We start from the raw sequence: 14514 nt of genomic DNA on the forward strand, positions 1-14514 counted from the left end.
TTCTCGGTCGAGTGTAGGCTAGCAGGATATCTGGGCAGGATAGGTCGGGAGCGGAGCTCAGCTCACATGCGACCTACACCATCGCCGTCCAGGCCACGCCCCTGGACTTCTCCTTTTTAATGCATGCAATGGATTAAATACTGCTTTTTTAAATCTTTTAATGGGAACCTAATTGTTGGCAGCAGAAATTCATAGTGGTTATGAAAGCGGCACTGTATCTATTTTATGTAATCTTGCACTTGTTGGGGCCCCTTTTACACGGGGTGGAATCCACTTGCCCAGCAGTGGAATCTGTCTGCTGATCCCCCCCCACTGAGTGAGGATGATGGGTATGTGTCTGCTCCACTCTACTGTATGAGCTGTACGTTTTACATCTGACTACCAGTCGATCCTCCCAGACAGAGGGGAACGAATCCCCTTTCATTTGTTTTTTGTTGATCAGGTTGGTGGTAGACGGACACAAGTCTGTTTACATCCGCCGTTCCATAGAGGTGAATGGAGGGTTCAGTCAAGGTCCGCCTACAAAACGGAAAGGCTGACCTGATCGGATCGATCGTGTGAAAGGAACGTTCTACTACACAGAGAGGGTGTATAAATATCTGGGGGCTTGCATCATTTTTATGAACATTTTGCCTGTGGGGGCCTACATCCAAATCCATCCCAGCCTGATGTTTTCTCAGTTTCTGGTGTTGGTTGAAGAGGGTGAAGAATCCAGCTTGGGGGCGGGGAAATGTAAGAACTAGTAGTGCAACAAAATGAAAATTCCTGTGCCAAAACCACAAATTCACGATGCACTTGGCCGAAAACCACAACGGACAGATTTTTTAAATTTTAATCAATGTAATTGCCGTTTTTTTTCATTTGAAGTCAATGGAAAACTGCATGCCATTATCGGCACCCTTTAAAAAAAAAATTCTAAATGTTTCAAGATGCCCATAACGCCATTTACGGTGGCCAATATATCGCTGCATGCCTAGTAAGGACCATACTGGGCATATACTATAGAAGACCATAATGGGTCTGCAGAAGGGAGCTCTCCGTACTGCACTGGTACCCAAACAAAATTGATGTCCTTGTTTCCCACAAAATAGAGCTTTCTTTTGGTGGTATTTGATCACCTTTTGCATTTTATTTTTTGCGATATAAACAAAAAAAGCATACATTTTGAAAAAAAATAGAAATGTTACTTTCTACTATAAAACATACAAAAATAAAAAATGTAAAAAATCTCATTTCTTCATCAATTTAGGTCAATATGTATTCTGCTGCTTATTTTTGGTTAAAAAAAAAAAATCCCAATAAGCGTGTATTGATTGGCTTGCGCAAAAGGTCTAGCGTCTACCAACTATGGAATAGACTGAGACTTTTTTTTTTTTTTGCGGGACTGCGACATTGTGGCAATTGGACACAAAGTGACCCTTTTTGGGGACCAGTGACATTATTACCGTGCTAAAATCTATATATCAATATGGTGTCAAATAAGATGCTGATTCTATTAAAAAAAAAACATGTGCAACAAGATAAAGTGCAGAAATACTGTAATCCAAATAGTCCCATACAACATGCCTCATCTGTACAATCAATGGCCAATATCCAAAATCTTAAATCCATTTGATGTCTTCAAATGTGGAAACACACCGAAGTGCCCCTCGCCTGATACTGTGGACTATATATATATATATATATATATATATATATATATATATATATATATATAAATATAATATCTCTTATTTCCTTCATTTCACCATATGCTGAATATCAATGGCAATCAAAAGTTACTCCTTTTGAGGATCGGGGCACAACGCGTCAGGAGGACAGTGACGTCCTCACCCTGGGTGGGGTTGAGGCGCCATCTTTGAGAGCAGTGTTTACCAGTTTATATTATGCCTGTATTTATGGATTTTATGTAAGTGCCTTACCTAGTGTTATATATTTATTACGGTCTGCGCTATTGGATGTCTGTGCTTCCTTTTTGGTGCCCCTGCTCCTTTAGAGATTGAGCAGGAAGTGGCTGGAAGGCCCTCAGTCTACAGTCAGACTATACGGCATGTCACATGGCATAAAGCCACAACTAAACCCAGAATATCAGAGGATCTGCAGACAAACAAAGCGGCATAGTACAGTGGCAGGATCTATGCTGAGCCTGATAGTGAAAAGAAAGTTGGAGTTGAGCATTTAAAACTAAGATCCCTTTTCACACTGAGGCAATTTTCAGAATGTGAAAGCCTGAGTGCTTTCACACCGGGGCGGTGCACTTGTGGGATATTAGGAAAAGTCCTGTAAGCAGCATCTTTGGGGCAGTTTGGGAGCGAGTGGGCAGAAAAGCACTTCGGAAGCGCGGCGGTGCATTTAACCCCTTTGGTCGCTAGCGGGGGTTAAAGCGTCCCACTAGCAGTCATAAAGCGCTGCTAAAACAAGTGCCGCTCAGGCAACCCCAGTGTGAACGTGGCTTAAAAGTAGCTGTTTTAGCTTGTAACTGGTCTAGAATGCAGGTATTTTTTGTTCCTGGTCTTTGTCCTGATACATACAGGGCCCTAAGCATGGGTACTACTCAGTACAAGGTTCAGCCTCAACCTACCGTAGATCTTGACATGCTGCCAGTAGAGGGTCTGGACACTGTACCTGCACCCTGAAACGGCAGTTGGCCCTGCAGGTGCTTGTAAGTCCATCTGTGTTTTTTTTTTTTTTTTTTTTCCCTGCAAAGTCCCATCAATACCTTTTATGATCCTGCCTGTGAAGTTTCTTGTGATAGGGTGACAACACTACTGTACTGCTTCTTAATTCACTGTGCTCAGTTGGCTGTATGTTCTCGCAGTACAGTGGGATGAGAAGATGGTGCAGTGAATCACTACTACATTTACAAACCTGTACCTTGATGATCAGAGGCTCGTACACCTAGCCCTGTCCAGTGATCTTTACCTGTTAAAGCATGTTGTGTTTTATTTATTTATTTTTTTCCCTACACTTTGAGGCTTGTGCATCATTGGATTTGCAACCTGTTTTACAGGTCGCACAAATGTCTCTTTATATGTACTTTAAAGTGGGGATATTTCATGCTTTATTTTTGAATCTGACTTTTAATGAGAAAGTAATGTAGCACAAGCTCTGGGAGCTTCTGCCACGCTACAGTAGGTGTTCTCTGGAATCAGACTTCAGATGATTGCACAGAATTCAAATGCTGTGTTTTCTGAATAGTGATTGGTGTACATAGGTTCATGTATATCCACTTCAAGACCAAGTCTTTTCTGGCACTTTTTTTGTTTACACGTTTGAAAGTGTTTGCATCCTATGCATTAAGGTGAAAAAGCACTTGGCGTTGACCAGCCCCCACCGTTTTATTTACCTGAGCCCCGTATTTTTCGGCGGAGATGTGCTCTCCCTCTCTCCACGGGATCCCGGCTCTTGATTGGATAGATTGATAGCAGAGCAGCCATTGGCTCCTGCTGCTGTCAATCAAATCCAATGACGTGCATTTTCACAGCTCTTACTGTGAAGAAACCTTTCCGTATTTGGAGATGAAGTGTCTCTTCTTCTAGGCGTAGAGTACCCCCTTTGTCCTGTCTGAAGTGAAAAAAATCGAATGTGTTCAATCATATTTTTTTTTTTTTTTTTTCAGGGTACAAAAGTTGTTCCATGTCGGCACGACTGGCATCAGACAGGTGGAGGTGTCACCATCTCAATCTATGCAAAGAATTCCATTCCTGAGCTCAGCTACGTAGAGGCCAATAGTACTGTGGTAAGTTTCAGTATATGTGATCTCGCTGTGGTTGGGTGTAAACCCTCAGTAGCTATGTTAAAGAGGAGTTCGGCCCCTCCAGTTAAAAAATTAAGTCAACAGCTACACAGCTATAGCTGCTGACTTTTAATATTAGGACACTTATCTGTTCTGGAATTCAGCGATGTTGGCACCCCAGCCAATGTTTCCATACATTACATCTCTGAAAGGGAAACCGGAAGTAAAGCCTTGCAGTTTCACAGCTGGTTCTCTGCTGCGCATATGCAAAGCGCTTTCTGAACGGGGGAGGAGGAGGAGATGGCTGCAGTGAGTCCGATAAGCGGAGGTTCCACTTTTGGGTGGAACGTCGCTTTAACTACTTGATCAAATCGAGGAACATACTCTAAGAGGCAACCCAGATGTGTTTTCAGCTTGTCAACTGATGCAGTATACTTAAAGCGGAGTTCCACTCATTTGTCTCCCCCACCCCCGGGGACACATTTGCTATCTTTTGGGGGCAGGGCTGAGCGGAAACCTGATGGGTATCCTTTCTCCACTTCCAGGAGTCTCTGCCATGGCCATTGACGTCGGCTCTCTGCTCCTCCCTCTGCCGCCGAGCCAGTAGGAGAGTGCAGTGGGTGCCTTACACATGCACAGTAGGGACATGGCGTGAATCCAAAATGCTTCACTACCGGGTTCCCCTACTGACAATGGTGGCAGAGGCAGCACCAGACAGCTGATGTAAACATCAGCTGCAGTGTTGACATCACTGGACTCCAGGACAGGTAAGTGTCTGATTATTAAAAGTTAGCAGCTGCAGTATGTGTTGCTGCTGGCTTTTAATTTTTGCAGCAGTGGGCGGGCCTCCACTTTATCTTCCTTTTTTAAGATTTCCCAGAGCATGGGTTGTTCCTGCTCAGAAGAAAAGGGGATCCACGATTATGGAGTCTGGTGTGTGTGCCTGCCGACATCCCTCCGCAAATGATAGCGTTGCTGCGATATTGCGGCAGATAGCATGACACCTTGTGGGAACCAGTGACACCAATGATCAGTGCTAAAAATATGTACTGACATTGGCTGGGATGGGGGTTAAAGATCTAGGGCGATCAAAGGGTGTTTGTGTTTTTACTAAGGCCCCTTTCACACCGAGGCTGTTTCCTGTGTAGCGCCTGAAAAAAACGGCCCCTTTCACTCTAGTGTGAAAGCCAAAGGGCTTTCACGCTGGAGTGGTTTGCTGGCAAGACGGTGAAAAAAATCCTGCTAGCCGCATCTTTGGAGCGGTGAAAGTAGCAGTGTATTCACCGCTCCTAACCATTGAAATCAATGGGGCAGCGCAGGCTATACCGCCGGCAAAGCGCCGATGCAGCGGCGCTTTGCAGGTGGTTTTAACCCCCTTTTTGACCGCTAGCAGGGGTTAAAACCGCCCCGCTAGCGGCCGCTTACCGCCGCTAAAACGACGGTAAAGCGCCGCCAATGCCCGCACCACCCCAGTGTGAAAGGGGCCTATAGGATGTGATGGATTTTACACTGGGGCGGTGCACTTGCAGGACAGGAAGAAAAAAAAAAGTCCTGCAAGCAGCATCTTTGGGGCAGTGTGTGAGCGGTGTCCACGCCACTCCTAAAAAAACGAAAAAAGGGTTAAAAGCGCCCAGCACTCCTGCGACCCATAGGAGGAGTCCAGCCAAAAAAGCTCAGGCTGGACTTCTCCTTTTAATCTGTCCAACAACAAATTGCCCACAAAAAAAGGATAGAAATACTCACGTTGCGGTAAAAAAGGCTTTTTTTTTTGTTTTGTTTTGTTTCCTATAGTGAGTGACCTGTTAGTATTCAGATCCAGGGTTGGGATTTAGTGACAAGCAGCCTGGATAAGAGGACATATGATGGGATCCTGTGTATTAAAGTGTGTGGGGGTTTTTTTTTTTTTTTTTTGGTGTACACCACCCAACACAATGAGCACTTTATAACTCTTATATAAGCTCCCATGGACATCGTTGATCTTTTTTTCTGTAAGGGGGGTGGGGCGGATTCTTCTCAATGACTATCACACTAGCATATCATAAGTTGTCGATATAGTAATTTTTAGGAGGGGATCGCTGAGACCATCAGTAACATGTTAAAGGTTACACCCTGGATATGGGCGTGACATGTTAGGAAAGGTGAACTTCTCCTTTAATTCAATGGTTCCTTTTTTTTTTTTTTTTTTTTTTTTTTTTTAAAGGTTGAGAGGCTGTTCTAGAGGGGTCCTACAGGTATGGCATATGCATAGTTGTATTGGACCAGGCTGGACAGATGTAATTATGTAACAGTATCCATACCTGGACTATTTTTTTTTTTTTTTTTTAAATATATGAAAAATTTGCAGTGTTAGTGTCACGTTAACGGACTTGTGCTGGCACTGCTAAATTGGCCAGGTCATCAAGGCAATAATGAACCCTTGTTCTAGAAAGAGTTAATGTTAAACTGCTTGCATTGGTCCATTCTCTCGCCTTGTGTTGTAAAACCAAAGAACATCTCACTACGTTTGATCAGATCACATCAAAATTAGATTAGAAAAAAAATGATACTTTTAGGAAAGGATTGTAACCTTTTGTAAGCAGTTTTGGCCGGCGTGTAAAGCAAGTTTATAGCCTGTGCCTTTTTATTGTCTTCCAGGTCAACATTCACATAGTGTTTGATGGTGAGAAAGAATTCCAGCAGCATCTACAGTTATGGGGGGTAAGTATTGTTCTTCTTGCTTTGTTAATTACATAGTTAGTCAGGTTGAAAAAAGACACAAGTCCATCCAGTTCAACCACAAAAAAAAAAAAAATTATATATATATATATATATATATAAATTAAATATCATACCAGCCCATAAACCCAATTCTATACCCACAGTTGATCCAGAGGAAGGCAAAAAACCCCAGCAGAGCATGATCCAATTTGCTAAAGCAGGGGAAAAAATTCCTTCCTGATCCCCTGAGAGGCAATCAGATTTTCCTCGGATCAACTTTACCTATAAATGTTAGTACCCAGTTATATTATGTACATTTAGAAAATAATCCAGGCCTGCCTTAAAGCAATCCACTGAGCTGGCCAGAACCACCTCTGCAGGGAGTCTATTCCACATTTTCACAGCTCTTACTGTGAAGAAACCTTTCCGTATTGCTATGCATACTAGCTCATTATGCCTTTGCCTTGCAGGTTGCATTTTTTTATTTTTTTTAAAGTGCCTTTACTTCCTCTTTAAAGTAGAACTATGGGTAAAACTTTGTTATTCATTTTGGATAGCTCAAAGGAGGGTTCTAACCCCTGTAAGATTTATGTTCTGTGTTCTCTTGCGGAAGATTTCACTTCCTGTCCCCATAGCCAAACAGGAAGTGAGAGCGGAAATGAAGGGAATCTCTTGGGGACCCCCAGGTCACCAGAACTAGTGTCCCCATTGGAAGATTTCCCCTCTATTTTTTTTCTGGGGACAACCTAAAATTTAGGATTTTTTTTTACTTTTTTCACTTTCAATGGTAATGGTAAACAGGACAAATAGAGATGGTAAATCTGCCCAGCGGGCAGATGTAAAAATGTAAAAAAAACAAGTTTTGCCTTTAGTTAGGGCCGGTTCACACAGCGGGCGATGCGAGGCGTCACGACTCGCCTCGCCTCGCTCCCGCAAGTCGCCCCCGTTCTGTACAATGGAACCGTTCTGAGAGGAGCGACTCGAGTCGCTCCGACTCAGAAAAAAGGTTCCTGTACTACTTCTGGGCGACTTCGGGGGCGACTTGCATTGACTTCTATACAGAAGTCCTCTGCAAGTCGCCGCTGAGCTCGCCGCAGGTCGCGGCGAGGCAAGTCGGAGACGCCTCGCCGCGCCTGCAGTGTGAACCGGCCCTTATACTTTTTACTTCCAAAATCTCTTTTTATTAAAATATAGCACATACAAAAATAAAGAAATATCAAAACATTGACAAATGTGAAATGTGTGGTGCAGTTTTTCTTAATACAGTTATAGAGTGTATAGAGGGATTTCATTATATGACATTGCACCCCGCCATACCAGCAATTTGGCTGGGGGATTTTAATAATGTGCTAGACAGGTCACTTGATAGGATGACTGGACCCTCACAATCTCCAGTACACAGCCAACTGACGAGATTTGCAAGACTTCTTAAGGACTAGTGGATACATTGAGAACTAGGCATCCTACACAACAGGCCTACTCCTGCTTTTCCGCAACAATACTATTGTAGGATATTCGGGCCGGCGGAGCTCTGCTCACTCACGTCCTATCGCATGCCTCTCCAGGCCACGCCCCACAGTTATACTTTTAAGTGCCACAGTGAGATCTCCTCTCCACCACCAGCATCTGATTTACTATTCAATCAGCAGTAAATGATGAGATCATCTCATTAAAGTTGAACTTAAAAGTGATTGTAAAGTCTTGTGTTTTTTTTTTTTTCCCCCTGGCCCCTCCCTCCTCTTGGGTGCTCCCACAGTAAACAGCGTGCTATGGGGTTACCCAAGCCATAGCACCTGTGTCCATTCAGACACGGAGCTGCAGCCCAACCCTCCCCCATTTCTCTCCTCATTGGCTGACTGACTTTGACAGCAGCTGGAGCCAATGGTGCTACACTGCTGTTTCAGCCAATGAACCTGGGGAGCTCAGACACTGCTGCAACATTGTAGGATCTAGATGGGGCTCAGGTAAGTATGACCAGGGTTGCTGCATACAGAAGGCTTTTTTGTCTTAATGCATAGAATGCATTTTAAGTAAAAAAAAAAAAAAAAAAATATAGAGAACATGCACGTGTTATATATATATATATATATATATATAACACAGAAGCGACATACTGCCTGTCACTGTACACTAAGCTGCGCATGCACAGCTCAGTGCACAATTTCCACAATGCTGAGATGACAGTACTGCATGGCCGTGATTTCACCTCAGCCCTGCCAATTAAAATGGGTGGATATCGGTACCTGCAAGCCGCCCGGCCATAGATGCTAGTTGGAAGCTCCAGAACACCGCAGCACTGCAGTGAAGGGAAGTATAGTTCCACTTTAAGGCAACAGAGGGGATGATGGAGAATGTACTAAAAAAAATGCAGGAAACATGCGTATGCCTCAATGTATTACCTCCCATGGAATTTCCATACTGGTCGGTGGCAGTACATGTTGCAGTAGCCAATGCTGGCTGTGGCAAAAGATAAGTAGATGGATGTGTTTTGAGTTGTCAGGACTGTTAAAGCTTAAAGGATAAGTTCGCCTTGGTGACATGTTAAATGTTCCACCTATTTTTAGATTGTAACATGCAATATGTTCCCAATGCTGTAGCCGCTGCCTGGTTCCCAAATCCTGCCCCCCCCCCTTTGTGACAGCAGTACGGGGACAAGTGCCTCATACTAGCTGTCAGTTTTTTAAATCGGCATGGCCGTGCATAGCTCCTTCCATACGTGATGTACGGGGGCGCAGATACATTGACAGGTCTGCAGGAGACCGGTACCAACAATCTTCTGATCGCTGGTACAATGCTTTTACAGGTTAAAAAAAAAAAATAAAGGCACTTTTTTGCAGGTCAAAAAAAAAAAAGTGCATTTATTTTTTTATTTTTTTTAAGTAAACTTCTCCCTTAACTCCAGTTTTGGCTGGGATGAAGAATCTGAGAGCTATTAAAGTATTGTCCATAGTTCTAACCCATGATTGAATGACACAGGTTATTTGTCCAAATCCTTCATCAGAAACCAAATAAAAATGTTTTGGCTGAAGTTGGCCAATAAATGTATTTACAACCACCTGGTAGTGTACGGTTGTCAATTCACCTTATATAGATTATGTGCAACTTTTTATTTTTTATTGTAATCTTTATTTTTTTTAGGTCATTGATGTCCAAAAAAGTTATGTGAATTTAACAGCGACTAAGGTGGAGGTTTCCATGAAAAAGGCAGAGCCAATGATGTGGGCCCGACTAGAGCTACCTCAAAAAGTTGCCCCTCCGCCCCAACACAAGGACTCTGAAGACACCTCTGACCCTTGATCTGGGAACAGAATTAAATGCCAGCTAGTAGTAGGGATCCAAGCATTTTTTTTTTTTGTTTTTGTTTTTTTGTTTGTTTTTTCCCTCAAGCATCATGTTTCACTGACTGAGAATTTGTGTTAAAAAAATAAGGCTTTGGTATTATTACTCGGTGCACGTCTAATTACATCTCCTCTGTATCTGTTTTGACAGCAATACAAAAGCATTCCGTTCATCTGTCATCTTCAGCAAGAGTCCTCTTTCTGCACCTACTCCCAGATAGGGCTTTGGTTGGAGAGGGGCAGAGTTCAGTGCCATGGTGGGTTTTCTGCCTGGGACCCGAAAGGGGAAATCCTCCTCTCCCCTCCAGAACATCTTTGATAAGCATTTTAAAACCCATCCTCCAAAAAATCCACATACCTGGTTGTAAATGCTCTCTGTGCATTCCATCTCTGTCATCACTCTGTGAGCTTCAGAATTTGCCTTGGGGGTCTGTGCTGGGCCCAGTAGTTATTGGCGAGATTACCCTCTTGCATCACCCATTCATTTCCTCCTCAGCGGAGTGTCATGGGCCCACCTCATAGTTGAGTTAATAATTGCAGAATCCTAAATTTCACAGCCAGCTCTCTACAACCACCAGCCTTTGCCCACCAGCTAGCGATGTGCATTGCCTCATGGGACATGTACTTCAAGGAAGGAAGCATATTTCTAGCTTTATTGCATATGTAAATGCTGGTCTCCTATGGCGCTTTAAAAGTCATGTGACTGCAAATTAAAGTGGTTGTAAAGGCAGAAGGTCTTTTATCCTAATGCAGTCTATGCGTTAAGATAAATCACTTTGTGTGCAGCAGCCCCTTCAGCCACTCCAATACTTACCTGAGCCCCATCTAGATCCAACTATGTTCCAGGAGTGTCTTGGCTGCCAGAGACTCTGCTCCTCATTGGCTCAGACAGCGGAGCGTCACTATTGGCTCCTGCTGTTGTCAATCAGTCAGCCAATGAGGAGAGAAAGGGATGGGGCTGGGCTCCAGTTCCATGTCTGAATGGACATGGGGAGCTGTGGCTCGGCTAAGGTGCCCCCATAGCAAGCTGCTTCTTGCTGTGGGGGCACTCAACAGGAGGGAGGGGCCAGGAGTAACAAAGAGGGACCCAAGAAGAGGAGGATCCCTGCTGGTCTGTGCAAAACCACTTCAACAGAGGAGGTAAGTATAACATGTTTGTTGTTGTTAAATAAAAAAATAAAATAATTTACAATTACTTTAAGATATGTGGAGTTTGTTAAAAAATAAAATAAAATAAAAACTTGCAGAATAAACAGAGTACCAGGGACAGTAAAAAAAAATGATATATTGGTATCCTGGAAATAAGCTGAATTTGCTGTATATTCTGATGGACTCTACTAGTAAAGAAAGAAAATGCGGTCTCTCTCTAGTGGATCATCCATAGGAACATATGGAGGGCTGTGGCCAATGATGTATGTAGTTTGGCTGAAAAGCCAAGTTCAGTCTGTCACTGTTGTCTTCACTGCATCATATAACCAAACAAATACCGAGAGCTAGACTGAGCCCCGTCCTTATCCATCCAAAATCAAAAATGGGCTAAGTTTAATTTTTTTTTTTATTGATAAAGTATTGCAGAATTTATGTGATCACTTGATCGCCCTTTACGTCCCTTCTTCGTCATTTTACATTTAAAAAGGTGGAATTCCATCATCTGCAGCTTACCTCTATTAGCAAGGAGCTCACTTTCCCCAGTTTTGGGGGGTCTTATCAGATTCAAGAGCTGAAATGCTACTTTTCCATGCCGGGCTGTTGGTGAAATCTGGTTATGCAGCACCTACCAGTCCAGTAAAATAACATTCTAGAATGCAATTGTTGAGAACTAACTTTAAAGTGATTGTAAAGAATTATTTTTCTTTTAACATAACAAACATGTTATACTTACCTGCTCTGTGCAGTGGTTTTATACAGAGCAGCTCAGATCCTCCTCTTCTGGGGTACTCCTGGCTCCTCCCTCCAAATAGCTGCTTGCTATGAGGGCACTTGTGCAGGCTGATTCCTGATATGGCTCTTTGTGTCCATTGACACACAGAGCTCAGCTTTCCTCTTCCCTCACCAGTCAATGAAGAGGGAGGGCGACGAGAGCTTTTGCACAATGTTTTTTTGAGATCGGGCTCGGGTGCATATAAGAGGGGGCTGCTGCATGCAGACTTTTTTTATTTTTTTTACCTTTTACATGGTTGTAAACCCCATTCATGAAATCTGACCTATGCACATATACCTGTAGGTAGTGTTTACTTATCTCTCTCCAAAGCTCTGAGTCCCCTGTCTTTCTGCTGCTCCGTTCCTCTATTATCAGCATGATAACTTCTGACAAGTTCTATGACAGAGGAGATAAAAGCAGCTTGAAAGGGCAGAGACCTTAGAGATGTGCAGAGAGCCTGTCTATTCATGGACCAACTCTGCAAGTTCCTTCCTTCCTCTGCCTATGTGGAGAGGGGGTGTGTGCCTTTCCCCCAATCAGCTCTCCCACAGTGTATGCCAAGACTTCACTCCCAGTGCTGAATGAGGAAACCAGATTTGTAACACAATCTGCACTTTCTAAAGAATGTAGAAAGTGGAATAAATCAGATATACATGTAAAACTTATGTAGGAGGATTTGTTTAATCTCTGTTTATCATCTGAGGCCAATCACTTCAATAGGATGCAGGAGAGGTTTTACATCTACTTGAATGCATTAAGGTAAATAAAACTTTCTGCCATTAGAACCACTTTAAACTGAAAGTAAAGGGGGGAAGAGCTAGGGACCAGAAACCGATAAAGAATTTCCATTGAAACTAAAGATCTGTCCCACGTATGCAGAGGAGGCACCCATTATGTGGACTTGGGAATCGGTGATCTATGCCTTGAAATATTGACCCCCCCCCATAGAGGACCGGTGCACTAATGTTAACTGTCTCAATGCAATATTTAAACAAACTGTTAGACATTGGTGTAAATCTGTTATTCAAAGCCTTAGAGCAGGGATCTGCAATTTGCGGACCTCCAGCTGTTGCAGAACTACAATTCCCATAATGTATAGCAAGACTCTGACACCCACAAGCATGACACCCAGAGGCAGAGGCATGACTGGATATGTAGTTTTGCAACAGCTGGAGGTCTGCTAATTGCCTATCCCTGCCTTAGAGGATGTGTTAAATTTTATATTTTCACATTGTTGTCACATTCTATATTGTATATTTAATTCTTTTGTAAATATCCTTTTAGTTTGCCACGTCTGTCAAGCCAGTATGATGTTTTCTGATGGTTGTCTGCTTACTAGCAAAGTATGTTTAATGGTATAATGGAATAAATTCAGTAATTCTACAGTTCTCATTGTAGCAAACAGAAGTGGATCTGAGGTCTGTCCCGACCAATCAGTGCTACCTCCTGGATTTCTTGTGAGAATTATGAAATATAATGTGTAACTTGATTTGTTGCCATGGGCAGAGCTGCAATATTTCTCATTCTTCAAGGGTCGCTGTATCTCTTAGGCCTCTTTCACACTGACTGATTGATCGGGTCCGCCTGTCAGTTTTTCAGGTGGTCCTAATCGGACCCTCTATTGCTCTCTATAGAGCGGCTGATGGCAGCGGATACGAGTCCTCTGACACCCGCCGACAACCGATCCGCTAAAAAAAGGCATATGGGGATTCGTTCCCCAGCTGTCTGACAGGATTGGATGACAGTGGGATAGAAATGGACAGGCAGTCTGTCTCCATCCGACCGCCTGGTAGAGAACAGCGAGCTGTGTCTGTCTGCTCTGCATAGCTAAGCGGACACGGACCTGTCATGTGCCTGCACAGCGGGGATCCCTGTAGAGAGTCCACACTGAGCGGGCCGATCCACTTCAGAGTCTGTTCTGTCTGAAAGGGGCCATAAAGTTAAATGATATTGTTTTTAAAATGCTCCTGTGCTTGTACAGAAGTTTGAGATATTTGACATCTTGTGAAAGTTTGCTACATAGCTGCTTCTTCTATGTGAGCTGCTACATTAGACAACACATTGACAGTTGATGGTTTTCTACCATCGAATTACTGGACAGGAAGTGTGTGCTGGAAAATAATGTTTTAGACAATATTGTCTGTACTGTGCAGGAAATATTAGTCTGAGGTAATCGGGGGTTTTATTTTATAGCGGATATCTATGTGATGTTTGCATATGAGAATCTACAGGTGTCCATCTGTTAAGTCCAATCCTCCAGAACTTGTTGTTTTGGAGATGTTGCATATTGATTTTTGGTGCGTCAGCTTGGCCTTATTTCAAATGTGTATTGTTGCTATCTACTAGAGCCGCACGATTCTGGCCAAAATGAGAATCGCATTTGTTTTGCTTAGAATAAAAAGATCACAATTCTCTCACGATTCTTGCCGCGTGAAAGCTAAATTTACTGGTTAGTTTTAAAGTGTAATTCCCCCCCCCCCCCCCCCCCCCATAAAAAAAATTGCATTTGAATGACTGCTGCACAAATACAGTGTGACATAAAATATTGCAACAACCACTGTTTTATTCTCTAGGGTCTCTTAAAAAAAAAAATATATATATATATATATATATATATATATATATATATATATATATATATATATAATATTATTCGGCCAATCTGCCAAGAAACATAGCATTCTTTAGCAGTGGAAGCAGAATTATTGTAAGGATTTGTCCTTTAGATAAAAGGAATACAGGTTGGTGTGTAAATGAGGGAAGTTTAACCACTAAACATTTGTCAAGTTAAAAACAATTTTTTTTGCTGGAAAATTACTTAG

At 42.8% G+C, this 14514-nt stretch overlaps 1 protein-coding gene across 1 annotated transcript in view; it reads left to right on the forward strand.

Moving 5' to 3' along the window:
* The window catches only part of CHORDC1 (cysteine and histidine rich domain containing 1), a 61389-nt gene extending 47277 nt beyond the window's left edge, over nt 1–14112 (forward strand). Inside the window, exons 9-11 of the mRNA XM_077485001.1 lie at nt 3620–3739; nt 6371–6433; nt 9572–14112. Coding sequence (XP_077341127.1) covers nt 3620–3739; nt 6371–6433; nt 9572–9730 — 342 coding nt within the window. The 3' untranslated portion in view covers nt 9731–14112. The remainder of the gene's footprint in view (nt 1–3619; nt 3740–6370; nt 6434–9571) is intronic.
* Nucleotides 14113–14514: the final 402 nt, after the last annotated feature.

The sequence above is a fragment of the Lithobates pipiens genome, unplaced genomic scaffold (genome assembly GCF_037356315.1).
Source record: "Lithobates pipiens isolate NorthernLeopardFrog02 unplaced genomic scaffold, aLitPip1_a1.2 Scaffold_17, whole genome shotgun sequence".
In the NCBI taxonomy this organism is placed as follows: domain Eukaryota; kingdom Metazoa; phylum Chordata; class Amphibia; order Anura; family Ranidae; genus Lithobates; species Lithobates pipiens.